The sequence below is a fragment of the Schistocerca piceifrons genome, chromosome 4 (genome assembly GCF_021461385.2).
Source record: "Schistocerca piceifrons isolate TAMUIC-IGC-003096 chromosome 4, iqSchPice1.1, whole genome shotgun sequence".
Classification (NCBI taxonomy): domain Eukaryota; kingdom Metazoa; phylum Arthropoda; class Insecta; order Orthoptera; family Acrididae; genus Schistocerca; species Schistocerca piceifrons.
The window spans coordinates 359,333,682-359,349,348 of NC_060141.1; the positions used below are offsets into that span (position 1 = coordinate 359,333,682).

Genomic DNA, 15,667 nt, shown 5'->3' on the forward strand with positions numbered 1-15,667 from the left:
ACTGAAAAAACCAACTTTTCGGCCGCGGTTGTGGCCTTGGCCTGCTGTATACGCAGAAGATGGCCACTCAAATCAACTGATGCAGAGGCAGAAGGCCACTGTAACTGTGGCCGAAACGTTAGTTCTCAAGTACAGTTTCTTTTTGTAATGCGATACAAATGCATCGATAACTAACGAGATACGAATATTTTGCCCTGGGAAGAAACCCAAATTTTTAATCTACCTGTATGACCAAAATTCAGTCTTTTGATGTACACATGAAACACGTTCTGTTTTTACTTTTTACTATTTTGAGAGATTTTCGTCCTGCATGTCTTTAGTCTTTCTTCACCCATGTTGACTCAGTTCAGTCAAACATAACAGGTAATCTGTAATGTTCCCCGAGTACTACTTTGGTCCACTGAATCGTACTGAAAATGGGCTTTCAGCATTATTGAAAACTGTCTTAAGACATAACACAATTTGTCATTTTTCCACAGGACCTGATCGTCTTAGGAATGACGTCACATGTCACCACAATAGAAGAAGCCATCTCAGTTGAAGATGGCAGCTGAGCACAGTCCTGCAGAGTGTTACTAACAGTGTGATTCCGATAAAAAAAATGAATGAAATAATCGTATGGCATTTATTGGCCGGGATATCCCCTTTGGGATTCTGCCGCCGTACTGCAAGTCTTTTTAGTTGACGCCACTTCGGCGACTTCCGTGTCAGTGATGATGAAGGACACACCACTCCCAGTCCCTTGCCGGGAATCGAAGCCGGGCCCCCTTGCATGATAGGCAGTAACGCTACCGCTACGCTACGGAGGCGGACTGTGATTCCGATTAATCGATTTTATTGAATATTATGGTACTGATAATTAATGGTAATATACAAACATGCTACATTATATCAAGCCATGGAGCTGCAATCTCGGAGAAATCAACGACCAGAAGGTAAGTACAAATAAACACACGACATTTGTCGATGTGAGAATCTTCTGGAGGTTTGAATTTCGTGAACAAAGAAAAAATATGTAGGGTGTAACTAAATTCTCTTTACAGATGTTGAAGTCTTGTAGTGGGGACAAAGACGCATACTGGTAAGTTTAGCACAAGCTCTCGTCCTTAAACGTACCGTTTTTCTGCTACTCGCAAAATAGCTCAACGCACGTTGCTCTGTGACTGTTTGACTATTGCTGCTTGTCGTGTAGGTCCATTTACAAGTAGGCTCTATGTAACGACCACCGACACCAACACAGATACGGTACCTCCGTACCATGTTCTGGTATACACGATCACTAATCTCTAAACCTCTAGCATCCGCCGCAGTCAAAACCCGCGCCAGTAGCACTTCCTCGGATAGCACGGGGGTCTCGTAAATCGAGGATTTGAAATCTAGAGGGTTCAGTTCGCGAGAATGTGTAGGACAAGAATAGGGCCACCACAATCTATCCACTGGTGATCAAATCATTGGGCCAGATGATCTCATATCACACGTGAAAAATGACGTGGTGCGCCGTCATGCTGACGCCACATATTTTATCGCTCGTGCATTAGCACATCTTCAAAGAGATCATCTAATATGCCGCCAAGGGATCGCAAGTACGTGGCACTCGTGAGATGTAGTGGAGGAAGATATAACCCAATCACAAGTTCATCCAGGAACCCTGCCCAAATCTTCAGACTGTATCGCTCCTGAAACACCTGTGGATCCACAGCATACCAACACATCACTGTTGTGAGAACTAAGAATACTTTCTATGGTGAACTTGGCTTCATTCGTGGACAGGATCCGTCACAAGAAATCGGGCTCGTCCACAGAGTGGTGCAAGAGCCACCCATAGAAGTGGACTCAAAATTCTGTGGCTGCAGTGCATACATTCAGGGGGTGGTATGGGTGTAGCTGTTGCTCGTGCAGAACACTGTAGACAGTTCGTCGATCCACATTTAATATATCTGCTATGTTTCTGGTATTCATCGTCGGTTCCTGCATGGCGTTCAGCCACTTCCAACTCGGATGTGCGGCGCCGCCGTGAAAAGCCACAGTCGGCCCTCATGGTGGTGAATGTAATCACCTCTGAGGGCCGATTTTACGTCATAGCAAAGAGGGAGTACAAACATCTAGAAAACGCTTCGCATACAACTATCGAGCAGCCCTCCCACGGCACCCTGCTTCGCCGTACACTAACATCATGATCGCGTGTTCCGGAAACGTGTAGTTCACCGTGGTTAACAGTAACACACTAAAACTGAAGTGTACGTACAGCTTGTATTTTGCACTACAGTGAGTGATGACTACTGTACAGCAGTACAGTATGAACAACAAAGACCACAAGCAAAACAGCAGGTAAAAACCTCTCGGGGCAGAACAAATGGTTCAAATGGCTCTGAGCAGTATGGGACTTAACTTCTGAGGTCATCAGTCCCCTAGAACTTAGAACTACTTAAACCTAACTAACCTAATGACATCACACACATCCATGCCTGAGGCAGGATTCGAACCTGCGACCGTAGCGGTCGCGCGGTTCCAGACTATAGCGTCTAGAACCGCTCGGCCACCCCGGCCGGCGGGGCAGAACACAAACTCAACTGAATGACATGTAAACAAAATCTGTAGTGGACTTGAGACATCAGGGATCGATGACTGACGCACATAATAAGCTAGTCAGTGGCACCTAAATGTGGGAGATATGAACGTGTGTTGTGGTATTTTGCGTAAGCGGGAAAACTATACATTTATGGACATGAGTTCCCGTGCTAAACTTAACTGTCTTGGTCCCCAGTACAAGACCTCAACGTCTGTAACGGGAATCTGGTTGCACCCTGTAAAGTAGATATGAACGTGACCGTGAAAACCGCTACGCGCCAGGTAACTAGCCTGCAGTGCCAGGTACTCACCGGAATGACAATGCCGATGCCGAATCCCGAGATGACGATGGTGGCGAGTAGCTCACCAAAGGATGTGGCGAAGCGCTGCCAGAGTGAAGCCACAAAGAAGGGCACCGCGGACGCCAACAGAAGCTTGCGGCTGCCCATGGCCCCCACGAGCGGGCCGGTGAAGAAGTTGGGCACCACGGCCACCAGCGACCCCACCGAGCTGATCCACGACGCCTCGTCCGCCGTCAGCACGATGTGCGACGTGTTCTGCTGCAGCCGCGGCATCACCGGCGCGTTCCACGCCATGAACATGCCCGAAGTCATGTACGCCAAAGTGGCTGCAAAAACACTTTTTCCATGACTATATGAACAGCATCACTTCCACTATCTAACATTACAAGTGAATCAACCAGAAGATACGATCAGATGTCAGTATAAGTCTGTACTCGTGCACACTACCGGCAGGTAGTTCAGTGGCTAGAGCTGCAGTTCTCTGTGACAGGTAGAATGCCCACCAGACTGCGTTAGTTTGTTCGCGTTTATTGTTGTTACCAGGCCTGGTATGGCATATAAGGCGTGTGAACAGCATTAGATGTTGAAGCAACAGAGATGCCAGCTCCGTGAGACAGCGTTGTAAGAACCTGACGTAGTTTGAAAGGGGCCTCACTGCCATCTCCAGTTGCCGCTGGTCGGGTTGTGCAAATTCCAGTACTGTGGGCCACTGGGATGTGACACTGGCCCGATGTTGATATGCGTGAGAATGTGAGGGTGGCATACCCCTCAAGGTGCCGGTAGATCACGTCTGGCCACCACGAGAGAAAACCGTCGTATTGTGCACCAAACACATCGTAACCACTCACGTCTGTGCCTGCCACCCTAGAGTTACTAATGGGCACTTTGCAACTTCTGTGTCATCCTGTACGATTGGTTCGGGACTAGAAGTAGCTGGAGTACAGAGGTACAGAGGTCTAGAACAGGATTCACTCAGCCTCACACTAATATCAGTCAACATCGTTTCTCAGACGGTAGTGACCCCAAGCTGATGTGTTCACCTTACGTGGACGTATAAAACGTTTATCAGCCTGTCCTGTTTAATTATAGAAACTGTATGGCAGCTGGACCGAATAACACACGTGTGCACATAGTATATCAGAATATCTTTTAATGCAAAGTGAAATACACTGAACAGAAAAAAATTATAGAGCGCAAATGTGTTTGTTTTTTGTTTTTGTTTTAGGGCGCAATAGCAACTAAGGTCATAAGCGCCCATGTCATAACCTTAGTTCATTAAGAAGTAAAAGAACTTAAAAGCGGCTATACCTTAAGCTCAACCGACGGAAGGAAAGCGAGCTAAAAACAAGGACTTGCTCGTGGATAAATGCCCCCAAAATACGCTGTAGGGACAGCGGAGCACCCGAAGCAAAGAAATAGCCTTCGCCATATTGCTACGACGGATAAAAAGTAAGACGTGGTCGACAGCCCACGCGTCATTCGCTAAAACAGCGATATCTCAGACGGCAAACATACATGAGAACGTAAGTGGTTATAAAAGAGAGCACTCGGTCAGTAAGTGGAGAACCGTAGAAGGTTGACTACAATGAGCACAAAGTGGCGGGGAAACACCACTTAACAAATGGTGATGGCTAAAACGACAATGCCCAATACGCAACCAAACTAAAATGGCCTTCTTGCGGCGAAAAGAGCGAGTTGAGGACATCCAAGCGGCTGAAAGGGGTTTAATTCCCCAGAGCGTGTTCCCGTGAAGAGAAGACCAGTGATTATGTCAGAGTGACCTGCCGGCAGACAGCAAGACGGAGATCATATGAAGGGACGGAACAGCTAGCGGACTGACATAAGAGGACTGCAGCCTTGGCAGCAGCGTCAGCAGCCTCAGTTTTCGTCAGACCGACGTGACCCGGAACCCACATGAACATCACGGCGGCTCCCTCAACAGCGAGCAAGTGGAAGCTTTCTTGGACCCATTGTATTAAGGGATGGACTGTGTACAGCACACAAAGGCTCCGGAGGGCACTCAGAGAATCGGAGCATATGACGCAATTAAAAAACCTGCTCATTTAAAAAGCCAGCAAAATCTCTTTGTTAGCACTTACGAGAGCTAGAAATGAAAACATTAAAGATGGAAAAACACAAAATACTGAAACTGGCACGCGAGAAGCTTCGGTGTTACAAAGAGATAAAATGATCCCTCAAATATTTAGAAACACAAGTTCCAACTCTTTCTCTGGAAAACTGTATAAGTTCCTAGGCGCATAAATATTATATATTTATTGTTAATTAGAGTACTGTAGTGTATGAGTGTTGTGATGATACTCTTCAAGTAGGTTTTTATTCGGAAATCAAGAGCTTACAAAGAATATCATCAGAAGATGCGATTCCAGAGGTATGCACTTCAGCTTCCCAGTGAAGTTTAAAATGCCTGTTTGGTAATAATGTGAATGATTTTACTAAATTCCTAACATACAATATGTAACTGGAGACAGTTCTACCGTACTCAATGAATCTGCAGTCTGTGATGACCAGCGAAGATGTGTGGAGACGCCGCGGACAGCAGTGGGATACCAGCCCGACTGTCACCCGCCATACGACGCAAAACCACAAGTGATGGTCTCGGTTTGCCATTTCATTTCATAGGAGGACACCTTCGGTTGTTATTCGCGGACCAGTACAGCACAGCGGTACGTCGACGATATTCTACATCCAGTTTTATTGCTCTTCACAGCAAGCCATTCTGCGCTTATATTTCAGCAAGATATTGCCCTTTCGCACAACGGTGAGAGATTGTACCGCTTACCTTACATTGGCCAGCAAGGTCGTCGGATCTCTCGCCAGTTAAAAACATTTGGAGCATTATGGGCAGGACCCTTCAACCGGCTCGGAATTTTGACGATTTAACGCGCTAGTTGGACAGAATTTGGTACTGTATCCCTCGGGAGGATACCTAACAACTCTATCAATCAATGCCCAGCCGAATAACTGCTTGCATTAGAGCCAGTGTTGGACCAACGCTTTTTTTTAATTGCTGAGTTTGTGAAGATATTCCTCTTAAATAAATCATCAAATTTTTCTGAAACTGTAATCAGTTTGGCTGTCTGTACATGTACATCATATCTACCGATTTCCGTCACATTCTTATAATTTCTTCGTGGTGCGTCGTTTTTGTTGTCTTAGAGCATATATCTTTGTAGCTGTGGTCACTCGCACGGAATGTTGTCTTGAGCTCGTTCACTTCGTGTTGTATGTGGCTAAGGTCACTAATCAGTGAGCTAGGCTGTCAGCGTACGAAGAAAAGCATTCTATTGTATTGGATGGAGAGCAAATTGCAGGTACCTGTTGGTGTGCATCAGTTTCCTGTAAACTTTATGTCCTAGTCTGCCGCTGGATATTCTGTACACCTTCACATCCAAAAAAGGAAACGAAACGTTATTTTCCATTTCTAGAGTGACATATATGTTCCTATTAAACCTGATGAGATGCTCATGAAATCCAATAGTTCTGCTCCTCCATGCTACCACCATATGACGAACGAGTAGTCCACGTACCTTAGTCAGCGCCATGAGCGCAGTGGCTCGGAATTTTGCACAGACTGTTCGAAATGTTCTATGAATATTTCAGTCGCTACAGGAGAAAGTTAGTACTTGCTGTTCCCATAGGAGCTTGATGCAATGCGTGGAATCCTTAATATGAGACTCCATATGACCAACCAGGTTACATAACTTGTGTGCTACATGTTCTGTCAGGTAACAGTTGATCCGATCGACGATCATTCTCAAAGCACAGCCGTCCTTGCGTATATTCAGTCTCCTCGTGTTCTTGGTGGCCCTGGAACTTTCGACGTGAGCCCCCTAGCTGCATCGACACGATTCTAGAACTGCTAATGAGAGCTTACGTCTGCTTCACTGTCTTTCACTATCTTCGCTGTGCGGTCACTTTCCATTTCTTTGTATATGGGGTCATTCAACAACTCGCTCATTTTGGCTTTATGTGATGTACTGTCCAATATTACTGCAGCATTACCGTTACCCGCCTTGGGCAATGCCTCTCTGTAACACCTTCAGTTTGGGGAATACTCTAACAGTTATATCTCTGTAGCCAATAAAAATTGGACACATGTCATGCGAAACGTGTTATTCGTGTTATTCTATACTACAACCACCTAAAATACTCTAACGGGAAAAATTCACAACACCGAGACGGAGTTATGCGACATAAACGCAAGTTGATAGGCGTGTTTCTACATCTGAAAGATGATGCCTATTCATATTTCGCGCCAGTCGCATAACACTGCCGATAGTAGGCTAACGCCACTATAAAGATGCAAGCAGGTTTGCTTTAAATATATGCTGTACGGTCTTGAGCGTTACCTGCCTTTTAATTGGACATCGTGAGTTTATTTACTCAAGAATGCCTTTTAAGGCGACAAAGACGCCATTATCAACACCTCCACTGAGTTTGAACGAGGTCGAGTAATTGGGCTACGAGAGGCTGGATGTTCCTTCTGCGATGTTGCGGAAAGATTGGCAGGAATGTAGCCACTGTACATGACTGCCGGCAGTGGTCGCAAGAAGACCGGGTCCGGACGGCCACATGGCACTAACGACAGAGAGAGGACCAACCTGTTCGGCATATGGCTCTGACGCATCGTACTGCATCTGCAACAGCGCTCTGAGTAGCAGTTGGCATCACAGAGACACAACAAGCAGTTACCAGTCGGTTACCTCAAGTACAGCTACGAGCCAGACGACCTGTACCGTGCATTCCACTCATCCCAAACCATTGGTGTCAAGGGATATCTCACTGGATGGCAGGGTGGACATCTGTTGAGTTATATGATGAAAGCTGGTTCTCCAGTGATGTCCGTGTGGTGATTAGGAGGAGGCGAGTTGATGCCCTGCAACTAACCAGTCTGCGTGCTGAACACACTGGACCTACACATGGAGATTCGGTCTGGGGTGCGATTTCGCTTGACAGTAAGTGCACTGTCGTGGTTATCCAACACACCCTGGCAGTAGATGTGTACGTCAGTTTGATGATTTGACCTGTCGTGCTGCCATTCTACATCTACATCTACATCTACATGACTACTCTGCAATTCACATTCAAGTGCTTGGCAGAGGGTTCGTCGAAGCACAATCATACTATCTCCCTGCCATTCCACTCCCGAACAGCGCGCGGGAAAAACGAACACTTAAACCTTTCTGTTCAAGCCCTGACTTCTCTTATTTTATTTTAATGATCATTCCTACCTATGTAGGTTGGGCTCAACAAAATATTTTCGCATTTGGAAGAGAAAGTTGGTGACTGAAATTTCGTAAATAGATCTCGCCGCGACGAAATACGTCTTTGCTGTAATGACTTCCATCCCAATTCGCGTATCATATCTGCCACACTCTCTCCCCTACTACGTGATAATACAAAACGAGCTGCCCTTTTTTGCACCCTTTAGATGTCCTCCGTCAATCCCACCTGGTAAGGATCCCACACCGCGCAGCAATATTCCAACAGAGGAAGAACGAGTGTAGTGTAAGCTGTCTCTTTAGTGGACTTGTTGCATCTTCTAAGTGTCCTGCCAACGAAACGCAACCTTTGGCTCGCCTTCCCCACAATATTATCTATGTAGTCTTTCCAACTGAAGTTGTTCGTAATTTTAACACCCAGGTACTTAGTTGAATTGACAGCCTTGAGAATTGTACTATTTATCGAGTAATCGAATCCCAACGGATTTCTTTTGGAACTCATGTGGATCACCTCACACTTTTCGTTATTTAGCGTCAACTGCCACCTGCCACACCATACAGCAATCTTTTCTAAATCGCTTTGCAACTGATACTGGTCTTCGGATGACCTTACTAGACGGTAAATTACAGCATCATCTGCGAACAACCTAAGAGAACTGCTCAGATTGTCACCCAGGTCATTTATATAGATCAGGAACAGCAGAGGTCCCAGGACGCTTCCCTGGGGAACACCTGATATCACTTCAGTTTTACTCGATGATTTGCCGTCTATTACTACGAACTGCGACCTTCCTGACAGGAAATCACGAATCCAGTCGCACAACTGAGACGATACCCCATAGGCCCGCAGCTTGATTAGAAGTCGCTTGTGAGGAACGGTGTCAAAAGCTTTCCGGAAATCTAGAAATACGGAATCAACTTGAGATCCCCTGTCGATAGCGGCCATTATTTCGTGCGAATAAAAAGCTAGCTGCGTTGCACAAGAACGATGTTTTCTGAAACCATGCTAATTACGTATCAATAGATCGTTCCCATCGAGGTGATTCATGAACAGCATTCCGAGGGGTGTTTTGCAACAGGATAACTCTCGCCCACACTATACTGCTCTAACCCACCATGCTCTACAGAGTGCCAGCATGTTTCCTTCGTCTGATCGATCGCCAGATCTGTCTCCAATCGATCACATATGGGACATCGTCGGACTACAAGTCTAGCTTCATCTACAAACATCTTTAACCGTCCCTATACTGACCGACCAAGTGCAAGAGGCATGGAACTCCAGCCCACAGACTGACGTCCGACACCTGTGCAGGACAATACATGCACGTTTACATGCTTGCATTCAGCATTCTGGCGATTACGCCGGTGTTAATGTACCGGCATTTCACATTTTCAACGGCTTACCTCGCGCTTACATTAACCAGCGATCTTGCAACGTTAACCATGTAAATATGTATTCCCAAAAGTTCATTACTCTACAATAATTACTGTTTTATATGTTGTGTTTTTTTCGTCAGTGTATTTACTATTCCTCTCGAAACACATTATGCACTAGATGTCATACCGGTCGTCGCCTGCTGATGTCTATGCGGTACATTCGTCTCCGTACAGTGCTGGTACAATTGAATTGCTGTCTCCCCACATTCAAATCGGCGGCGACCAGACTCACAGATGTTCACCAATTGCCAAGTATGGCTCTGCAAAGATGACGTGACACCTGTCCATCGACCATGTGTGGTCGTCCTGTACGGCGATTTATGCGTGTAGGAACATAGTCTTGCAGTGTTGAAGATCCATATTAGATACTGTTAACAACAGAAACCAGAATTCCCACGTAATATCCGATGTGCTACGACCCATCCGTCTCCCACTGATTATCATCCCGCATTAAAGTCGGTTAACTCAAGACGTGCTGTCATATTCCGTACACACCTGTCTGTAATAGAATGCTGAGATATCGTGTCTATAGACGCGCGATACTCAGTGTCTAGCTGCATCAATCGGGTGCCTTAAATCTTCAAATGGCACAACATTTCCAATCATATTTAGCCTCTGAACGTCACTTCCAGTGTCACTGCGGGTTTATAATTCTATTTTCATAAATATTTTGTGTAGGCCGTGTTCAACAACTTTGGCAAAAGATAATAACTGCATATCGCAATACATAACCGAATGACTCTCTGGATGTTTCTTCATAGCGTTTCGACGATTGAGGTAGTCGTCTTCACAAAGTTTCCACTGTGTTGTCTGCATCCTAACACTTGTTGCTTGTTATTCTATCTTCATATCTGTTTGGGTCCTACCAGATTACCCTACGTAATGGATATGCCTCCTCCATTCGTTGTACACTGCTGCTTATCTTCTCTCCCGCAGGCTTCCATGACGTTTCAGTAAATCTCTCCAACACATTCCTTCTTCAGGCAGCTACTTCACTAGTCGCCTCCTCATTTAATACGAATTCAATATATAAATCATTGACACGTCTCTAAAGCGCCACAATTTGCGCGAAGGAAAACGATCGCTACATTCACAATTCTAATGCTAATGGACAGCGCGGTAACTTAAACAGTCATAACATAGTTGAGTTTGTAGTTGGAGAACCAAGGATTCCCAAGCTGAAAAAATCTGCAAAAATCTTTTATTACAATAAGCTTCTGTCTATACAGCGAGCACAGACTGGCAAAGCGATGCAACGTTATCTGTTACAAAGAACAGAAGTATTGCTTTCACTGAGATATTAATGAAGAGCACAAATTATTTAAGGGGGCCTGTACCTCTGTAAGGCGCAAAAAATGGAAATTTTTTATTTAACAAAATTCTGTGATTCTTTCTGATTCTAAATATATATACCTTATGTATTGTACCTCTTCATTTTCGTGTTTAAATGCCTCTCTAAATCAGATACAGCGCGTGAATTGCCTAGCTGTCACACTGCTGTCAACACAAAACCTTGCCTATAAAGTCTCGTTATTTAATTTTGGTGTCGCTATTTCCGTAGCAACTCGTTTTCGTAATATCGTTGAAGAACATATTGACTATACCTTGAGCAGGAATTTATTGCAACCGATCTTTATGTCGATACAAGTAGATAAAATTAGTACACTTACGGTTTTTGCGTTCATTCCTGTTGTAAACTTGTTGTTGTGACTGCATATTTCAACCATTTTACTTCGTAAAATGCCAAAAATGCATAATTTTAATTTCAGTCGTAAGTTTTACGGTAATCAACATAAACGTGTTGTTGGAAATCGTAAAAACGAAGAAACTGTTACGCCACAGCGGAGTAACGTTATGCTTAAAAATTCTTATGCAGTGCTACAAAACGCAAGTTGAAACATCTTACCAAAAATGAGCAAGATATTGGAGCCGTAAATAGTGAAAATAACGGTCACATTTTAATTGGTATGTGCAAGCGTTCAGAATTGCTTTTGTCTCTTGCTAAATGTAAATTAATAGTGATAAACTCCTTACATTTAGTGAGTACACAAGTAAGAAAAGAGGCCTATCCAGCAGAATAGTAGTGGAATGTCAAATGTGTAAAGTAACGAAATGTACAGTGAATTCTCATATAACAAGCACAAAATATAGCGAAGTGAATATTCAACTTTTTTATGCCATGAGGTGTATTGGGGAGGGAAGAAACGCAGCGCAGATATTCTGTGCCATGATGGATCTCCCACCGCCATTGTCAAATTTGAGATGTATTATAAACGTTTTCATAGTGCCCTAACAGACATCACTGAATCATCTACGCAGAGGGGTGTGACAGAAACTGCAGATATTTGTCAGTCTACTGATATTGTTGCTGCAATGGACATATCTCAGCAGAAGAGAGGCCATACATCGCTGAATGGAGTTGTCACAGTTAACCAAGGTTGTGCCAATAAGGTAAATGAACACAAATGCGACAAAAACATTGAAGGTTTCAGTGATGGCACGGAAACCAAGGGGGCAGTCTGCTTTTAGTAGGTCTATTGCTACATGTGCTGTGCAGTACACTTACTACCTTCGTAATGGTGACTCTGAAGACTTCAGTAGTGTTGTCGTTGCTAAACCATAGGTTGAAACAGAAATTTAAAAAATGGAATGTATAAAACATATGCAGAAGAGAATGGAGGCAAGACTTAGGAAACTCTGCAAAGACGTGACAGGAAAAAAACTCTCCGATGGCAGATCAATTGGTGGACAAGACAAATTCACCAAATTATACATAGAATATTAGGCTGCTCTGGCAACCGGGAGAAAGAGCGAAAACGTCAGTAAGACGAGAAAAGCAATTGGGTAATTCTGACTCGTACAACATCCACTGATGAGCGTCCACAGCATGGCCTCTGCCCAAAAAGAAACAGTTCATGCTGCAAGTATCAAATGGACAGAAACATACACATGCACATCCAATACCAGAAACAGTAACGGTAGAACTAAAGCTAATATATAGAGATCTTTCTTTCAGATTCTAAACTGCTGGAAAAATGTTTACCTAGCGAAACGTGGAATCCGAATGCAAGCTTCAATAGTTGCATTTGGGAATGCCTACCGAAAACCGTTTTTGTTGGCATGGTGGCTTTCCAGAAGCCCGGGTTAATACCTTGATGGGCATTCGAAGTGGATTTGTGTTTCGAGGTTTGCTGTCAGGATCAATCATTATTCTTGTATCGATAACACTGTATGGATAGTGTGTCGAGCTACCGTGAGTGTGTCAGCCTATCGGTGCACAACAGGATGGTAACATACACTACTGGCCATTAAAATTGCTACACCAAGAAGAAATGCAGATGATAAACGGGTATTCATTGGACAAATATATTACACTAGAACTGACATGTGATTACATTTTCACGCATAGATCCTGAGAAATCAGTACCCAGAACAACCACCTCTCGCCGTAATAACGGTCTTGATACGCCTGGGCATTGAGTCACACAGAGCTTGGATGGCGTGTACAGGTACAGCAGCCCACGCAGCTTCAACACGACACCACAGTTCATCAAGAATAGTAACTGGCGTATTGTGACGAGCCAGTTGCTCGGCCAACATTGACCAGACGTTTTCAATTGGTGAGAGATATGGAGAATGTGCTGGACAGGGCAGCAGTCGAACATTTTCTGTTTCCAAAAAGGTCCGTACAGGACCTGTAACAGCGGTTGTGCAGTATCCTACTGAAATGTAGGGTTTCGCAGGGATCGAATGAAGGGTAGAGCCATGGGTCGTAACACATCTGAAATGTAACGTCCACTGTTCAAAGTGCCGTCAATGCGAAGAAGAGGTGACAGAGACGTGTAACCAGTGGCACCCTATACCATCACGCCGGGCGATACGCCAGTATGGCGATGACGATTACACGCTTCCAATGTGCGTTCACCGCGATGTCGCCAAACACGGATGCGACCATCATGATGCTATAAACAGAACCTGGATTCATCCGAAAAAATGACGTATTGCCATTCGTGCACCCAGGTTCGTCGTTCAGTACACCAGACATCCTGTCTGTGATGCAGCTTCAAGGGTAACCGCAGCCATGGTCTCCGAGCTGATAGTCCATGCTACTGAAAACGTCGTCGAACTGTTCGTGCAGATCTTGCAAACGTCCCCATCTGTTGACTCAGGGATCGACACGTGGCTGCACGAGCCGTTACAGCCATGCGGATAAGATTCCTGTCATCTCTACTGCTAGTGATACGAAGCCGTTGGGACCCAGCACGGCGTTCCGTATTACCCTCCTGAACCCACCGATACCATATTCTGGTAACAGTCAGTGGATCTCGACCAACGCGAGCAGCAGTGTCGCGATACGATAAACCGCAATCGCGATAGGCTACAATCCGACTTTTATCAAAGTCGGAAACGTGATGGTACGCATTTCTCCTCCGTACACGAGGTATCACAACAATGTTTCACCATACAACGCCGGTCAACTGCTGTTTGCGTATGAGAAATCGGTTGGAAACTTTCCTCATGTCAGCACGTTGTAGGTGTCGTCACCGGCGCCAATCTTGTGTGAATGCTCTGAAAAGCTAATCATTTGCATATCACAGCATCTTCTTCCTGTCGGCTAAATTTCGCGTCTGTGGCACGTCTTCTTCGTGGTGTAGCAATTTTAATGGCCAATAGTGTAATTAAAGTTACGCTAGTTGGGCCAGTGTAGACGGAGAATTATTTACAGTGTTGGTACCCAAATTTATGGGAATGATGTTCAGACTGAGCGCTGCAGGATCTGCGTTATTAGTAGTGTCAGTGTCGTGACTTGCCATTAGGCGCAGGTACTTGTATGGCTACGTAAGGATGATACACAACTATCCCTGTGCATTACTGTTGGCTTTGCATGGCTTTGGACAGGGTGAGCAGGGCTTCACTCGTAAAACTGTTCTATCGAAACAACAGCAATAGTGTTACTGCTCTTCGCGAGTATCGAAGCATTTTAGGTAAGCGGAGAGGCCGTCTTTTGGTACCGGGGTTGAAGAACACGATTCGGAAGTTTGTATTATCTAGCGATCTGGGAATTGCTTGTGGGAGAGGCCGACAGCCATTTTCGCCACAAATTGAAGTTGCTGTTGCCATGGCTGAGAACGCCGGGCGCAATATGCGAAGTTCAAAGATCATTCGAGCTATGTTTCAACTGAACATTCCATAGTCCGCAGATCCAAAAGTGCTGAGAGCAGTTGTAACATGGAATCTGTAGTGCGGCTCCAGGTTGTGGTGAAAGCAGATGGTCGCCACATTGAGCAAACGATTGAAACCTGGAACGCAAACACGGCACACAGTTAACAAGTGTTACACTCTCATGCTGAAATTAAAATGTCTTTCTTTCAGTGATTTATTCGTTATTTCTCTTCGCCATGTCCATTCCACAAAGTTTCATTGTCATACGAATACTTGTTTTGAATAGGGGGCCTGTCAAGTAGCGGAAGTTTAGTTGTGACCAGGCTATTCTTCTACGTTTAGAGAGGCTCCACGATCAGACCCAGACGATCAAGCCTTGCCGACCAACCGCTGCGTCATCCTCTGGTTTGTCGCGTCGTGTTGTTGCTGTATGGAGATTTACGGGGTGAGCACGTAGACCTCCCGGTCTTTGTCAGTCTTCCAGACCTTGGAGCTGTCACTCTTCTTTCAAGCAGCTTCTTAACTGCACTGACGAGGCTGAACGCACTCCGTTCCAACGAAAAATCACTGCCAGCACCAGTAATTGAACTCGGGCCCCCTGCATGGCAGTCTGACGTCCTGACTGCTCTGCTACGGTGTCACGCAATCGTTCTGAAACGTATATTAATATTTGCCATCTTAGTGTTGGACACGATACGTATTGTGCAGCCAGCACTGTGGGATGGCAAGATTTTATTTGGCTGGACAATATCTTACGACGCTCATGGTGGCGGAAGAGATATCCAAATCTGTGTTCTTAGTTAATAAATGACCGGAGTGCTATCGGCCATAACCATAAACTGTACGGCATCATAATAATAAGTCACTTATATGTTTTAACAGTCTTATTAAATGAACGGCAGCTACTTAAAAGCCAATTAGAGTTGAATATTATTGAAGACAGACGGAGAGGGC

The 15,667-nt window shown here is 44.9% G+C and overlaps 1 protein-coding gene across 1 annotated transcript in view; it reads right to left on the reverse strand.

Annotated features, from left to right (window-relative positions):
• The window catches only part of LOC124795843 (facilitated trehalose transporter Tret1-like), a 58,860-nt gene extending 55,678 nt beyond the window's left edge, over positions 1–3,182 (reverse strand). Inside the window, exon 1 of the mRNA XM_047259925.1 lies at positions 2,880–3,182. Coding sequence (XP_047115881.1) covers positions 2,880–3,182 — 303 coding nt within the window. The remainder of the gene's footprint in view (positions 1–2,879) is intronic.
• Between the last annotated feature and the right edge of the window lie 12,485 nt (positions 3,183–15,667).